At 38.3% G+C, this 16,659-nt stretch overlaps 1 protein-coding gene across 1 annotated transcript in view; it reads right to left on the bottom strand.

The window, feature by feature from the left end:
* Positions 1-1,215: 1,215 nt before the first annotated feature.
* cxadr (CXADR Ig-like cell adhesion molecule) overlaps positions 1,216-16,659 on the bottom strand; it is a 78,216-nt gene continuing 62,772 nt past the window's right edge. Inside the window, exons 3-7 of the mRNA XM_051685904.1 lie at positions 14,395-14,599; positions 6,468-6,623; positions 6,234-6,356; positions 5,793-5,931; positions 1,216-4,170 (exon numbers count right to left, since the gene is read on the bottom strand). Coding sequence (XP_051541864.1) covers positions 3,897-4,170; positions 5,793-5,931; positions 6,234-6,356; positions 6,468-6,623; positions 14,395-14,599 — 897 coding nt within the window. The 3' untranslated portion in view covers positions 1,216-3,896. The remainder of the gene's footprint in view (positions 4,171-5,792; positions 5,932-6,233; positions 6,357-6,467; positions 6,624-14,394; positions 14,600-16,659) is intronic.

Genomic DNA, 16,659 nt, shown 5'->3' with positions numbered 1-16,659 from the left:
TTTGTTTCTGGTTATTATTGGGATTTTGGTTAAATTGCATCTGGGATTTTATTCATTTTTAAAATTCTATAAATCAATTTTAAAAACAATCAGCCAATTAATCGGTTATCTGCCTTTTCCACCAACTTAGTTATCGGTATCAGTGAAATCTATAATTGGTTTACCTCTAGTCAACACATTAATTGAAAGTGTCATAGAAGCACCACAAAATGATGCTTCAGCAATTCCGTTTTTCATCTCACATTTGCATTTATGACACTATTGGTTAGGTTTAGGTTTAAGGTAGGGAGGTTGGTTTTGTTGATTTAAAACTCGATACAGCATTAACTTTAGAACCACATCTGTTTGGGAGAATATTTAACACACTTTTTGTGCCACACAGTGGACATTTCACCTTCAACTGCCGTGATACAATGAACCACAAGATGTTATTTTACAAAAAAGTTGTCAGAGTGAGATCATGTGATCAGGCTGTCTGAAGTCATTTAAAAGCATTGTGTGATGAATTTGTGTCTTAGTTCTCAAATTCAAATATGGCGCATCAATGATGTCAAAGTCACTGACATCAAGCTTGACATGCCATATTTGAATTTAATGAGAATTGAGAGCTATGCATTTAATTTTAGGGTGAACTAACCCAAATGATGCCCCATCTGCACAATAGACCGCTTGCAAAGAGTTCTGTTTAATTTTGTTTTTTAGCTCAGGTAGAGTCAAGGTGATTTGTGAAACCTGCATTTGAGTCACTTTGCAAATTATTTGACCTGTCTATACAAGATTAAGCAATACAATCTGTCACCCATTTCAACACTTTCTGATTCACCTCTCTTACACTGGCACAATGGCTGAGCTTGCGGTACAAATTAGTTCTTTGCAATGACTTGGCTGACTGACTCTGGGAGTGTGTTCTTTTTAAAGCACCTCAAGGGCATCGCTCCAGACTCATTGAGCTGCAGGAGTTTTTCACTTGTATAGACACTGCGTGTTCAGGTTCTGTTGCTCTTGGTCACCAAAGCCGCTGGTGCTTTTGGAAGTCATTGATTAATCGTGGTCATTAGGCGATGAGAGAATGTTCTCACCTGGAGTTAGAGGTGGAAATCAGAGGGAGATTAAAATTAATCACTCTGAAAAGCGACAGCACCGCCGGTAGCCTGTGGAGAGTGGGATGCCAAAAAGGGAATGAGGTATGAGGCTACAGTTAATAATTTAAAGATGTAGAATGATAGTTTTTCTTTTTATTTAAAAATGCATCACAATAAGCACACAAAAATAAAGGTTTTTACATATTGTGCAAACCAAAAATTAGGAAAAAAAGTTATGTAATATTAGTACACAATTTACAAGATAACAGCTACAATTAATATCATTGGTTGTTTCTTATTAGTAAGGAGAGTTAAAGTTACACACTATATCTTTCAATGGCACTGTACAGAGAATCGGCCTAACCTGTCATGAAATACCAAATGGGCCCCATCCAAACAGAAAACAGATGATTCAGTTCAAGGAAATTGATTCACACTGCTAGTAGTAAAGATTTGCTGATCAAGGATCAGATTTCCACTTTGCGCTGACATTAGTCAACATGTTCAAACAAGCTTAACTGATCTTGTAACAGCACCCCTATTCTTAGAATCTTAAGAAATAAAAGCCCATGGAAAACATGAGTGTGTGTGCTTTCAGGTTATGACAACATAGGAGCAACAGCATATGTATAATAATACCGTATCCAGATGGTGAATAATTAGACCAACCATCATCTCGTCCTTCACCACATTTGCAGTTCTACCCAAGTGCAAACATATTACACATTACAGCCGTAAAGACACATCCAATCAATCTGTTAATATATTTACACATTCAACAGGAACGCTGGTCAGAAAAAAAGCATATCATTAAAAGGCTGCTATTTACGTACAACAGAATGAATTTATAGAGACAGTGTATAGCTGTCAGTGTACACACATCCTCCCACGAGTACTGGAAACATGACAGAACCAGCATCTTTGAGGTTTAAATAGTTCATTATATATCTATTAATAACATACTATCTTTAAAGAATATTTGATGCCAGTCTCTGCAAACAAAATCAAATAAGGTTCAATTGTTCATAACTAATTATTACAACTTGTCACTAATCAATAATGCTTTAACTGATGATCACTTTGTAATATGTGTCATGTAATTTTTAACTTCTCATCTACAAAACTTACACTGCTGATGTGGACCAAAACATTGGGTGCTACCAGTTCATATCACGCAAAGATTAAAAAAAAGGCACATATAGTGAATATTGGGGTGGCCCTGCACAGGGTAAAATATAATCCAAACCATAAAAACACAAACCATAAAGATTAGTAATGTTTTTTCTTGACAGGTGGGTATTGCAGTCATTATGGTGTCCTACGGTGGTTAATTACTTCAGAAATTATCAAATTCAACTCAAACTAAACTTAAGCACTATTCATAATATTCAAAATAGTCTATTATAAATCTACGATTGACCTTCAGTATAAATCAATCTCCTTCATTGGTTTAAATTAAAGTGATGTTATCACTTTAATTTATTATACCTTCAGTATGTTGCATATTCTTCATCTAACACAGTGGTTCTCAACCCTGTCCCTGGAGACCCCCCCCCGCACATTTTGTATATCTCCCTTTTCTGACACACCCAATTTAGGTCTTGGAGTCTCCATTAATGAGCTGATGAGCTGAATCAGGTGGGAGATTTCCAAAATATGTAGTGTTTGGGGACACCAGGAACAAGGTTGAGAACCACTGATAAACTGCAAACCAGAACTTCAAACTGACAATTAGATTTTAAAGCGTCATCTTTTAAGCTGGGATGAGTTGAAAGAAATGCTGGTTTAGGATTAGGATCTCTTTTTAAAGTCTGTGCAACTCTTTAATCAGAGACATCTGAGATCAGCTTTTCTTGCTTGGCTGGGCAGGGGTGGGGAGGACTGTGGTTCTTTTGGCTTTCAAAATTACCCAAGTCTGATTGCTCAATCAACCTTATTTTACCACCCAACCAAAGGAGGGTAATTTGGGGTCACAAGCCATCTAAGCGCAAAGAAAGAGATTTGTACACTAATCCCTCAGACGCCCACTGGTGGGGTTTAAAATGGTCAAATGTTCAATAAAAAGCAAAGCAGGTTAATAATCATAGTATTAGCTCATTTTCAGATAAATTGATTACAAGAAAGTAAACATTCATATATACACATCACATGTAAATAATCTTCAATCCAAATCCTGTCCAAATCAACCCACATCTTTCTGCAGACCTTTGAAACTCTTATCCAGGCTTTTGTAGCAAAGCAAAGAGATAAATGTCGTAATAAATGGATTAATGTTGCCAAAAAGGTTTCAAACTGATTTAAAAAAGGATATTAGATAAAAGCTTGGGAGTTGTCATCTAAAATAGTAAACTATGGGTTGTACTACATACATTTCATTTAGTTTGATTTCAATGTGTTTCATTTCATCTGTGGAAAATATTCCATAGGCAAACAACTCAAGTGCCTTAGTACTGTATATTACAGCCACCTCATATAAGATTGGGCCTCCTATCTTAAAAAAAAAAAAAAAAAAGAGGAAAAAAAAGTAGAAAAAAAACATCGTGCATCGCATTATTTACAAAACAGGAGCAGATGAAACATTCATCTTTCCACATCCTGTTGAATACGTTTTTTTTTTTTTATTTTTTTATGTTTGTCAAAGTTCTGGAAGTCAAATAGTATTATATCACAGATGGTACAGCTGAGTTCGGCACAACACTTCAATCTCTCTGAGCCTGTAGAGACCCTTCATTTGCTCCTTCAAAAATTCCCGCAGAATAATTTATAGAAAGTGACAGTCAAAAAGGCAGTGCTAAGTCAGATCCCAGTTCAGCTCTACACAATGGACCCATCCCTGTTCTGGGCAGGGATCATGACAGGAATGGCTCCCATACGACTGAGGTTGGGGCCCGCCATTCTGCTGGGCGGGGGAAGAGGGACATGACTAGGGGGCCTCTCGAATTCTTCAGAGGGTATCTTGTCATACTGGGGCTTGGTGTACTCATGCAGGTTGGAGGGAGACATGGAGCCCAGAGAAGAGCGTTGGCTACCCACACTGGTGAAGCTGCGTGCAGTAGACACACGGCTTTTTGGAGGGGGAACATCCTCTCTGAGGAAGGGAGAGGAAAACAGTGTTCAATCAAAATTCATGACACAGTCCAAGTGATTGTGTAGAAAATCTTATTTCATTTTAAAAAAGCTTTAAAAGGTTTTGGTACAGAGTTAAAAATACATAATTCAATAGTACTAGTGGATTTCTAAACAGAAAATCTGATCTCAATCTCTGAAATAAAACCTTGTTGGTTTTAAAAGCACAGCAGAACAACTGCTCAGCACGGTTTATGGGTAATGGTAAAGGTCTAAAGTTCTTCCTGTTGAAAAAAAAGTAACCAATGTGGAAAGATCAAGCCAAACAAATTGCTTTCCTATGCACCTCTTGGTTGCCATCAAACTTGGACAGAGGAAGAAATTGGGAGCAATATGGCCAAGCATGATTTTGGCTGAGTCAATATTTGTTCGGCTTGTTTTGGCACTCAGAGGTCACAGATTGGCTGAATCAGACTAAGCAGAGATTTTCAAAGCACCCAGTCTTACCCAAGGCCCTGCTCTTCCCCTATTCTCCAAATTAACAAGTAATCAGCAACAATAATCCATTGTAATGCAGAACACAAGGGGAGAGAGAGGGAGAGAGAGACAGCGGTGTCCCCTCTAAGAGAAGCTGGCTTATTTGGATAATCCTCTTTGTCATGGCCTGAGTGATGCAGCGCAAGGCTTCCAGACAGTGTGTCCAGCACAGGGGTCCAGGGGGTGGGGTGGGGGGTTTAAGGGAGGAGCAGGAATTAACTGAAAAAACAAACGCACAGAACTGACTACGCCAGCCTTTTGTTTGGAGAGAGGGGAAGGGTGATGGCACCACTGGCCAGTTTTGCTGGATATCAGCTTTGTTGGGCCATCAGTGAGTGAAAAGCACAGTGAATCATACAGACATAGGGACAGTGACTCATACCAAATGGCACCTGGGTCAAGAGCACTCTTTCCCTCTTTCTTTCAATCTTGCTCCTCTTTTTATTATACCACAGAATACATTTGGCTAGAGTCAGTATATCAGTTGGGAGAAGCACGTGTTCTCGCAAGTGAGATAATTTAGTGTTTGTGGAGCTTGAGTGTGGGTAAAATTACAGCTTGTTTCACTCAAGGCTTTCATGTTTTTTTTGTTTTTAGCAACATGCCAGTTTGTGAAATCCAGGTAAAAACATAAGCACATATAAAACGACTGAAAACCTATTTTAAGATACATTTTTTTAATAAAACTTTACAATGGATTCTGGTCTCAAGGCTTGTAAGAATTATAATCAGTACAGTTGATCAGAGTGTAAATTGCTTGTTGGACAAGGTTCACAACAGTTCCAAAATTCTCAGAAAAAGGCAAAAGGTAATTGTCTTTTTAAAGTATACTACTACTTTCCTACCCCTCTTGACCAATTACTTTTCCAAGACTTTTCCAGTCGTTTTTCATTAGTGGATCAGGCTTAAAAAAAATTAATAAAAACATTATATGGGGATTGCTGGGGCATATTTCCTGTTATGTCAGGTAAAAAAAAAAAAAAAAAAAAACAGATCTAAATGCGGCACCATGTTGAATTGCTCAAAGATAAATATATTTCCCCTGGTTCCCTATGACAGTTGGAACCCTGTACGACACAGGATAATGGCCAATACTGTGTGTAGTACCTGATCTCATAGGCAATCTCCTTCTCGTATTTCTTCTTCTGGCGGGCACGGCAGCAGCAGAAGAGGATGAGAGCGAGGAGTATGAGAGCCAGCAAAACACAGATCACTGAGCCCGCAATGACACCAGCGGTGTTTGGGGCTGCAGATAAACAGAAAGTGTGACCATTTATTAAGGTGCACATGTTTAGTACTTTTGGGACAGAGAGATAAGAGAAAGCAGATGTAGATTTGCAACCCTAACTAAGGCTCTAGAGTTTTGTTCAAAGGACACAACTGCCAAGCCCATTCACGGCATTATAGTAATTAGATAATGACTCTTAGCGAAAGTCAACAAGCACCTTAAAAGGTAGGTTGATGAAACTCAAACTTTTCTATTTTAAGTATGTTTTATATGCTCTAAGTCAGAAAATGGGGGCATATATACGATAAAATCAGACTCACATGGTGTGACATTGACCACCACCATACACTCCTCTGTTCCAACTCTGTTTTGAGCCATGCAACGATATGTTCCAGAAGCCGCCTCTGTGGCATTCCGTAGACTCATGGTGCCCCCAACTGGATCTGTGCACAGCAGGAGACAGATTCTACATTCAAACTGTGGCGTGTGACATTTATGACAGTTTATCAAAACTGTAAAAACTCATTTTGGTGTATGCGAGAGTAGGAACTTACCGAGCACTGCTGTGGCTGGCAGTAGTTTATTGCCAGTGGTTTTCTCCCAGATATACTTCAGGGGTTGTGTGCCCTCTACAGAAGTACACCTCAACATCATATCCTTTCCCACCTGAGTTGGACCCTCCGCATAACATCTGGGTTTAGAGGGGCGCACTAGAAGTCAAAGAAACAGTAAAGGGAGACAGTTAGACAAACAAAAAACTATTAAAGGATCAGGAATTTTTTGTATAAAAGTGAAGCAATAAAATGTCAAATAAAAAAAACGGACAATGTCTGGACTCATCAGGCAGTTCAACCCTATTTAGTTAACATTATTGTAGTGGCTTGTACCCAACACCCCTCAAAAAAAAAGTGTCACTTGACCCTTGCCACAAGCGCATTGATGACCTCAACCTGGCTCTCCCTACTTTGTGGTCAGTTTAGTGGAAATTCAGATGTTTAGAAATGATGTATAATGCCAGGCTCACAAATTGTGCAAGCTCCAAGCACATGGTGAAACCATTTCATAGTCCTTGCAATATTTTTTTTTTGACAAATTGAATTAATTAAAAAGCACTACAGTTTTTATGCATATAAGATCAAAAAGGCATTTACAGAATCATTTATGAGTACAAGGTCTTGTGTATGCACATAGATTATGCAGTATGCATGAAAGCTATCAGAATGTAAACTCTGCAAAGTTTTATGCATGAGACCCCCGGTGTAGGCAATTATCTCAAGAAATAGAAAAATATCATCAATCAAACTTGCAGTGACTAAAGGCTCAAATCTCATCACCTCTGTCACCATGGATGGAAAAGACAAGCTCCTTCTATCACAATCCATCCATATCCACACTTCTTGCTTCATAATAACTAATCACGGCATAGGAAGCCATGATCTGGGTAATGGATACAGATGCTGCTTTTACAGGTGGTGTCAATCAACTTAATTAAAATGAGAGTCCAGCAGGCATCAACATTCTTTCAAAGATAAAAGCATGAGAGGAGCCTCCCTGATGTCTGGGTATTGTAAAAGAAAGGCAGCATGTGATTTCCAAAGAGACATGCATTACAAACAGAGGGTGGGTGTGAGCTAGAGAAAAAGTGGGTGAAATCTATATATACAAGAGAGAGATATGAAAAGATAGTGAAAGATTGGATGGGGGGAGGATGGAGAACAGAGGAGCTCAGTGTAGAAACTAAAGGTCTGTACAAACAGACCCCCCACTCCTTACTTGGCAGGAGATGACATGAGAACTCAAAGAAAAACAAAACCCCAAATTAAAACCAGGAGGAGAGAGATACAGAGCCCCATGTAAGGAGGGCCCATATGATGAGAGAGGCTAAAGGATATGGACGGCACAAAAAAAAAAAAAAAAAAAAAAAAAAAAACACGTCAATTGCTGCTCTCTGATTTCTCCCATTCTTGGGCATGGTGTTAAGAGTTTGAGACTCCATTAAAATAATTGTTTGATAATAGAATCTTGGGGGATGCTGGGGTAGGTAGTGGCTTTGAGCTGAAGAGACCCGAGGATTAACAGCAGGCGGAACTGAACAGCAATTTAATAGGATGATGGGTCAGGGCACAGCAATTAAATGTGTGGTGATGGACAGGTGGGTGGAAAGATCAAGGTGTAGACTGACAATCTAACGCATGTGTTCAAGCCAACAGACACAAATCCACACACAAATAATCTGTTTTGGTCTCTTTTAGCATGACAGTTCATTTGAAAAATACTTTATATAGGCCTCGAAATAATACTTTATATCTCTGCAGTGAGAACAAAGCAAGTGTTTTAGTAAGATGTTCATACCAGTCTGGTCATAAAAGGTATTTTTTATGGAAAAAACACAACAAAAAAAAAAAAAAAAAAAAAAAGAGAAACAACACCATTCATGAACAAAAAGTCCAGCTGCCCCAAACAATTCCAGATGCATTAAAGCGTGAAAAAGAAAAGGTCAAAAATGTATATTTTCTGCCGTCTGGGAAGGGATGAATTTACTTTTTCTCCTTAATAGTTCACCTTGGAAGTTAACATCCTGTGAAGCAGCATATCATTTAAGTGTTGGAATGATACATTTTTAATGTTGTACTGAGCTCAGTTGTTTTAATTTGTGAGTTGCAACACAATCAGAGTAAAACAGTTCTCAAATAGGCTCATGTTAGTGACAGGACATCTTGCCCGAAGTCTACACAAGTGGTTCTCAACTCAAAAATGAGTTGCAGGTCTGTTCTGATAGGGAGAGCAGATAAAAGAAACCAATGCTAAATGTAAATAATAAAAGTAGTGCTGTCAGTATATAATTTTTTTTAATCTAAATTAATCACATAACTTTTCATATTTAATCATGATTAAATCACAGATTTTGAAAGTGCTGAAATTTGACTATTTATACTTTTTCTTGTCAAAATGCATTTATTTATGCACTTTTTAGGAAAGAGAGCAAAACAATATGCAAAACTCTCATCCTCCACAATTGTAATCAACCGGCAGACTATGGCTATCTACTTTACTACAGCAATCGTGAAGCCGCATTCATGATTCGTGTGAGGGTGTCAATGCCAGAGTTAAGCACTGCTTTGATCTCCACATGAAAAGCTCTGCAGACAACGTCTCATTCTGTGTTTTCATGATAGTTAAGACTTGACCTGCTTCTGTAATAATTAAATTGAGCCTTACAGATGCTGTGAAGTACTTGCTTTGTGTCTCAAGTCCCATCTGGGCTTGTTTTGTACATACAAATAGCGTTAGTCCTACTAGTGTTTTTGCTGGTTTATGCTTTATTAACGGAAATGTTGTTAATTGTGATTAAGAAAAACTGACGTGTTAAATTTTTCAATTATTTGTATGCATTTACGCGTTAAGGTTGACAGCTCTAAATTCAATCAAACATACACTTCCGGTCAAAAGTTTAGGGTCACTTACTCATTCTTTATTTTCCACATTTTAGAGTAATAGTAAAGTCATCAAAACTATGGAATAACATAAAAAGGAACTATGGAAATTATGAAAATTCAAAACTGTGTTATATTTTAGCATCTTCAGAGTAGTCCCCCTTTGCCTAGAATTTGCAGAAATGTATTCTTGACATTTTCTCAACCAACTTCTTGAGGTATCACCCTGGGATGCCTTTTAAACAGTATTGAAGGAGTTCCCATCTATGTTGGGCACTTATTGGCTGCTTTTCTTAATTATTTGGTCCAAGTCATCAATTTAAAAAAATAAATGTAAAAAAAAATTACATTTTAGTTTTGTAATGAAATAAATTAATATGGTGGCACAATTATATTTTTGTCTACAAAACTAATTTCAAACATTTAAGCATACGCCTGCAGATCAAAAGATTTTTAAGATCATGAGAAACATTTCAGTCAAGTGACCCAAACTTTTGACCAGTAGTGTATATTCACTCATAGATAGGGAAACAAAATAAATGGACTTATCAACTGTCTTTTCAAAGGAAGAAGAAAATCGTTTCCATATATTTTGTTGATGTCAAAAGCTGTCAAACTTTATGGAAAACTTTAAAAAGCAAACCTATTTAGGCAGATGACCAAACTATGCAAAACTATAGATTGCAGTAAATAAGGGTTCACATGCAACAAGGATAAGCATGGTTTGTGCCCACCAAAATGTGTTTTGTGCAGCAATTATTGACTGCCAAGAGCATAATACCATTGAAATCTATAGACACTGTTAAACTAAAAATGTAAATTCTCCTATTCAACCTAGGTTGTGTTAATAATTATACATGATGTTGAGCCTATGCAGTTTGTGTTGATTTTAATGAATTATAATTCAAATAATTTATATAATAATTATTCAATAATTATAATTTGATTTTAAGGATATTTTTGTTGAACAATAAAACATTTTTGGTGCCGTGTTGAGTCGCCACTCAATTTCAAAATGTAAAATCAGGGTCCTGAAGTAAAACAAGTTAACAACCACTGGTCTACACAACCCTCGTCATAAGCAAAAATGCAACAAACACACACCTCCCTCATAATGTCATGTTACTGTGACAAACAATTGCATGGAACCAGAAGTTCAGAGAAAAGTGAAAGAATTCCAGGACAGTGGGGTTTTCATGAACTTCAGTATTTGTGATGTGTGTAGATGTTTGCAAACAGCAAACCTTTTAAACTACATGCAAAACACCAAATAAAAAATATACATCTACAAGAACCCATTTCAAGTCCGCTTTGTGTATAGAAGAACATTTCCACATGTTCTGTTTTAATTTCATTAAATTTAGAAATTCTGCACACATCGTTTTTGCTATCATTAAATTATATGAAACATATCTTCATTATATAGTTACCCTTTTCTCAAGATATTCTTCTGCTACTGTATTAAAAAAAACTATGTCAGTCAAACACAAATAAACAGAACTTTCAGATCTTTCAGATTGTTTGCTTGTGCCGACTAAAAGCACTGCACTTCTCAGCTATTGCATACCTACAGCAAAACAATGTCTCTCTAAGGTGGCAGGTAGCACACAAACAAGTCTTAGGTGAATGTTCTTGGGCGGCTGCGTGATGGAGACATATTTAGTAATGAACACACGCACACAGCCAGACAGCATCTGCTCTGAATGCAGGTAGAGTCTCCACGGTCATCAGCGAGAGGATGAGGGTGGACAATGAAGGTAGCAGGCAAAGAGAGAACAGATTCATTCATCAACTGCTGAGAGCACTACCAATCTGTGTCCTTCCATCTGTCTTACTGTGGTCCACCTCCAATCAATGGGTTTGCTCTTGCCAAACTGTCCCTCACCTTAACAAATTAGAGGGCTTTTGCCCAACCAATCAATGGCCCATAAACTGACACTCAATTTAAACAATCTCTTCCTTTTCATTTGTCTTTTGAACAAAACTTCTAACAATTACCTTATTGCTTTGGTTCACGCAGTCAGTGGCTATGTTTACATGCACCCTCATAATGTGATTACAATGTGATTAAGGCAATACTGCGATGAAACTGTTGCTCATGTAAACAGAATACTATGATTATGATATTGCGATTATGCTAATAATCTGAGCAATGATAAATCACAGTAAGATATGTGGAGTACTCCTATTTTAATCGCTTTATATTGGCATGTAAACTCTTTAACAGCATTTCTTCCGGTCTTACCAAAGTGCGCCTGTACCAGTGCTGCAGACGGATGTTACACTCAAGCACAGGTTCGAAAACATCACGAAACAGAAGAAGCTGCTCTTACTTCTCACTTCATGTGAAACGGCAGTTTCTTGCACTGTGGTGCTCCCCAACTGCAGAATCTACAGCCCCATGGCAAAAGAAAATATATTTTCCCCAGTTGTGAATATCTGTTTGCGGTCTTAATTGAATGTTGATGAGATAAAAAAAGACTGTATACCGCAAAAAAATGGCAAGTACGTCTTTCAAATTAGTTTGTCCTCATGGGCGGAACACAACAACATCCAGCGCATGTAATCCGATTCACAAACAACGACTCTGAACGATTATGAACGATTCTTTTGAGTAAATCAAATGAGACGGCGCATCTAGTGTAGTCAAAAATTACTCTTATTAACCGTTTCTTTTAATAAATCGTTCAAAAAGACTCTCAAACTGACTGACTAATTTTCCTTATGCCAAGCTGTATTTAAAGACACATTTTTTTTTATTATATATATATATACACTATATTGCCAAAAGTATTCGCTCATCTGCCTTTAGACGCATATGAACTTAAGTGACATCCCATTCTTAATCCATAGGGTTTAATATGACGTTGGCCCACCCTTTGCAGCTATAACAGCTTCAACTCTTCTGGGAAGGCTTTCCACAAGGTTTAGGAGTGTGTTTATGGGAATTTTTGACCATTCTTCCAGAAGCGCATTTGTGAGGTCAGACACTGATGTTGGACGAGAAGGCCTGGCTCACAGTCTTTGCTCTAATTCATCCCAAAGGTGCTCTATCGGGTTGAGGTCAGGACGCTGTGCAGGCCAGTCAAGTTCTTCCACACCAAACTCGCTCATCCATGTCTTTATGGACCTTGCTTTGTGCACTGGTGCGCAGTCATGTTGGAACAGGAAGGGGCCATCCCCAAACTGTTCCCATAAAGTTGGGAGCATGGAATTGTCCAAAATCTCTTGGTATGCTGAAGCATTCAGAGTTCCTTTCACTGGAACTAAGGGGCCAAGCCCAGCTCCTGAAAAACAACCCCATACCATAATCCCCCTCCACCAAACTTCACAGTTGGCACAATGCAGTCAGACAAGTACCGTTCTCCTGGCAACCGCCAAACCCAGACTCGTCCATCAGATTGCCAGATGGAGAAGCGTGATTCGTCACTCCAGAGAACGCGTCTCCACTGCTCTAGAGTCCAGTGGCAGCGTGCTTTACACCACTACATCCGACGCTTTGCATTGCACTTGGTGATGTATGGCTTGGATGCAGCTGCTCGGCCATGGAAACCCATTCCATGAAGCTCTCTACGCACTCTTCTTGAGCTAATCTGAAGGCCACATGAACTTTGGAGGTCTGTAGTGATTGACTCTTCAGAAAGTTGGCGACCTCTGCGCACTATGCGCCTCAGCATCCGCTGACCCCGCTCTGTCATTTTACGTGGCCTACCACTTCGTGGCTGAGTTGCTGTCATTCACAATCGCTTCCACTTTGTTATAATACCATTGACAGTTGACTGTGGAATATTTAGTAGTGAGGAAATTTCACGACTGGACTTGTTGCACAGGTGGCATCCTATCACAGTACCATGCTGGAATTCACTGAGCTCCTGAGAGCGGCCCATTCTTTCACAAATGTTTGTAGAAGCAGTCTGCATGCCTAGGTGCTTCATTTTATACACCTGTGGCCATGGAAGTGATTGGAACACCTGAATTCAATTATTTGGATGGGTGAGCGAATACTTTTGGCAATATAGTGTATATATATATATATATATATATATATATATATATATATATATATATATATATATATATATATATATATAAAGCATTAAAACATCACATTTCTCAGCAATAATCAGAGTACTGGTGTACATGTAAACGTAGCCAGTGTTTGGGATTGACACACCTGTTTATGAAAACAGTTAACTTCACACAGAAGCTTACAAGAGTGGCTTGAATATGGTCTGCATGAACTAATTCCCTTGAAAGCTCCTTTCTGTTCTCGCAATAGCTGTGAATTTTTGTTTCTGATGTTGAGAGTGTAGCCTTGGTCTTCAGAGATCTTTAAGTTTGGTATCTTTTTCATAAATGCATCAATGTCTGTGAAGCTCTTGGAGTAAAAAATAACAATAAATAAATGGGCATTCTGACTACAGTGAATAACATCAGTACAACATACAATTCCCCAGGATGATAATCATTTTGGAGAAGGCATTTTACCTCACTATTAAAAAACAATCCTGTTTCCTGTTTCTTTTTTATCTTGCAGCTAATGCATTCATGCACCAGTAATGCAAATACATGTCTCGGTCATGTAACTACAGAGTTTCGGGAAGTGACACTGCTGTTGTCACAGTGTTAAGGGAGTTGTCTCAGATGGCCTTGTTTGGCAACAGTGTGTTTGACATGGGCGTTTCTATGTCGATACTAGTCAACACACTTAGAAGAACAGGTGCTTTTTCACACACAAAACACCACTGATGTCTCACTTGCTGCTGACAGCAATCAATGACAACCCTGAAACAAGGCATGCCAGAGGGCCCATGAAATCAAATTCTACTGTGTTTATTGTGCTTTCACGGTGCAGATCAATACAGTGCCATTCAGGCCTTGAGATAAAAAAAAAATAATAAAAAAAAAACAAGTTGGAAGTAGAGTGCTTTAATCTGTGCCAAATAGGTCAGGCATGTTTTGCACTAAACAGGCTTGAAAGCATTTGTTGTCATAAAGTGGAATTTACTTTTTTATAAGGAACTTACAAGCTTGTTATTACACTCACCCATGACAGTAAGAAGGAACTTCCTGCTGGCAATGCCAGGAACCTTCTTCACCTTGCACTGATAGGTGCCAGTGTCTGTGGCCTTCAGTCCCATTATGTTCATGGAGGCATCGCCGTTTTTAGGGTCAGGAGAGTTGAAGTGGACTCTCCCTTTAAGAGGGGCATAGTAGTGTTCAAAGGCTCTGTCACCTGAGTATATGATTACCTGAAGGGAAGCAAGGAGAGATACAAAGAACAAAAAGAGAATCAAGTTTTAGTGAATGAAGCTCATATGTTGGTGAACTGTTGCTCAACATTTCCACTTAAACACTGTGGGTTTTAAACAATGCAGTAAGCACTATCTGAAACAAAGGTAAACTAATGTTTAGATTGGGACTAAAACTTTTCTGCTTCTGAATGTCAGTTAGACAAAGAAAAACTCAGTGCTCCCTCTTATCTCAAAAACATCCTTCAGCACAAGATAAATATTTGCCCTTTCAATTTGGTGACCTGAACAAAGTGCTCTTGTTGGTCCACATCACAAAGCACAGGTACAGAAGTACAGAAACCTTTAAATTATTTTCAAAACAAAAAAGCTGATTGATTAACACCCATTTAACTCCACTGATCAAAGAGGCATTTTTAAAAGGAAAAGGGCATCCAAAAATGAACTTCACCATAATTTTCTAAGGACGTTCAACACATTCAAGGTGTTCCAAACTGTTATGATGTTACTGCCTAATATCTACATTTGTATTCTGATGACAGATTTGAATTTTTAAGTGAACTATCCCTTTAAGTCAGCCAAATATCAATAAATACTTCATTCTACAGTTCTACAGGTTGTACAGTTGGTTCAGTACAGTTTTGGCTAAAAGACACAGATACCCACAGGCAAAGAGTACACCGATAAAGGCATGAACAGACTCTTTGTCACCCACAGAGGAAAAATCTGGGATCCATTCAACAGTCCCACCCCCCCACCACCCCATTCTTCATTTCAATGACGCTGGAGAGGTAGCTGCCTCCTGTGGTGTCTCTTACTCCATGTATAGTACGAACCTCACGGCAACAGAGCACAAAGAGGATGGAGACACTCAGAATCCTAATGAACGCATCAGACAAGACTCGGCGAGAATGCAGAACCTCTCCCAGTGTCTTTCCATCAGTGTTTGCAAGAACCAACATCTGTACAGTCTGAGAGCATTTTGTCCAAATAACCACTTCGTAACCAGGCCTAATCTATGCCACCTGGAGTCTGCCCACAGGATTTCAACAAACCATCCAACAACATCTGTAAAGTACAGCATATCTAAACTTAATAACTAAACTGTAATAAAAAAGGGATAAGGAAATGTAAACTGCCAGAAGCAAACATACAGACACTCTAACAGACTTCAATTACATTCACCAGACAATGGCCCGAGTCAAAACAAAGTCTGCTCAAAGCAGAGAACAAAAATACAAAATTGCATCCTGAGTATGGAATTTATTTTAAGCATTTTTTTCTGCTTTCTTGATTCCTCTGTAACATTTTAATACTATTTGACAGACTTTAGATTAAAATCTCACAAATTTATGAGGTGAAACAGAACTGAGGTGGAACTTTAACGTGGCATTTAAGAGAAGCTGATCCATAATACGTGGCCAGCAGTGTGCAATTACACCTCTTTTTCGAGTAAAGTCTTCAAGGACACCATGTAACTTGTTAAAATCAAAGTGTCCATGTGTTCACTCATGTGTCTTGCTTGCACTTGTTTGTGTAGGTCTGTGTGCCTGTAGGTATAAGTATTTTTCTCTAGGGCCACATTAGGCTTGTTTGAAATGCAAAGCAGGACTGAGTCACCTGTGCTAGGAGATCAGTTTGCTCTATTGCCCGGGCAGTTTCTGCAGCCCTGCCTGTCTACATCAGCTTCTACACTCACTACACAACAACAGATGAAGCTCTTACCTCTAGTATGTGCTCCTGGGAATGCCTCAACAATCTTCAACAAGGCCTTTACATTTCAAATGGGAAACACAGAATGACATCCAGAATATGGCTTCTGGCTAATCAAATAGTAATAATAATATTAAGTAATATTTTATAACAAACGCATGGCCATTTATTCCATGTCCATATTGTGACACCAATGCGATTTTAATTAAAGGAAAAGTTTTCAAAAAAACATTTGACGTTTTTTCTTAGATTACATTCAGCAACAAATAAATTAAAGCATATAGAAATATACAACTTTTTAATTGTAAATTGTAAAATGTAACACAATCTTAGATCCGTACAGAGAT

Source organism: Myxocyprinus asiaticus, chromosome 43, assembly GCF_019703515.2.
Source record: "Myxocyprinus asiaticus isolate MX2 ecotype Aquarium Trade chromosome 43, UBuf_Myxa_2, whole genome shotgun sequence".
Classification (NCBI taxonomy): Eukaryota; Metazoa; Chordata; class Actinopteri; order Cypriniformes; family Catostomidae; genus Myxocyprinus; species Myxocyprinus asiaticus.
This window is presented reverse-complemented; position numbering and strand designations above follow the sequence as displayed.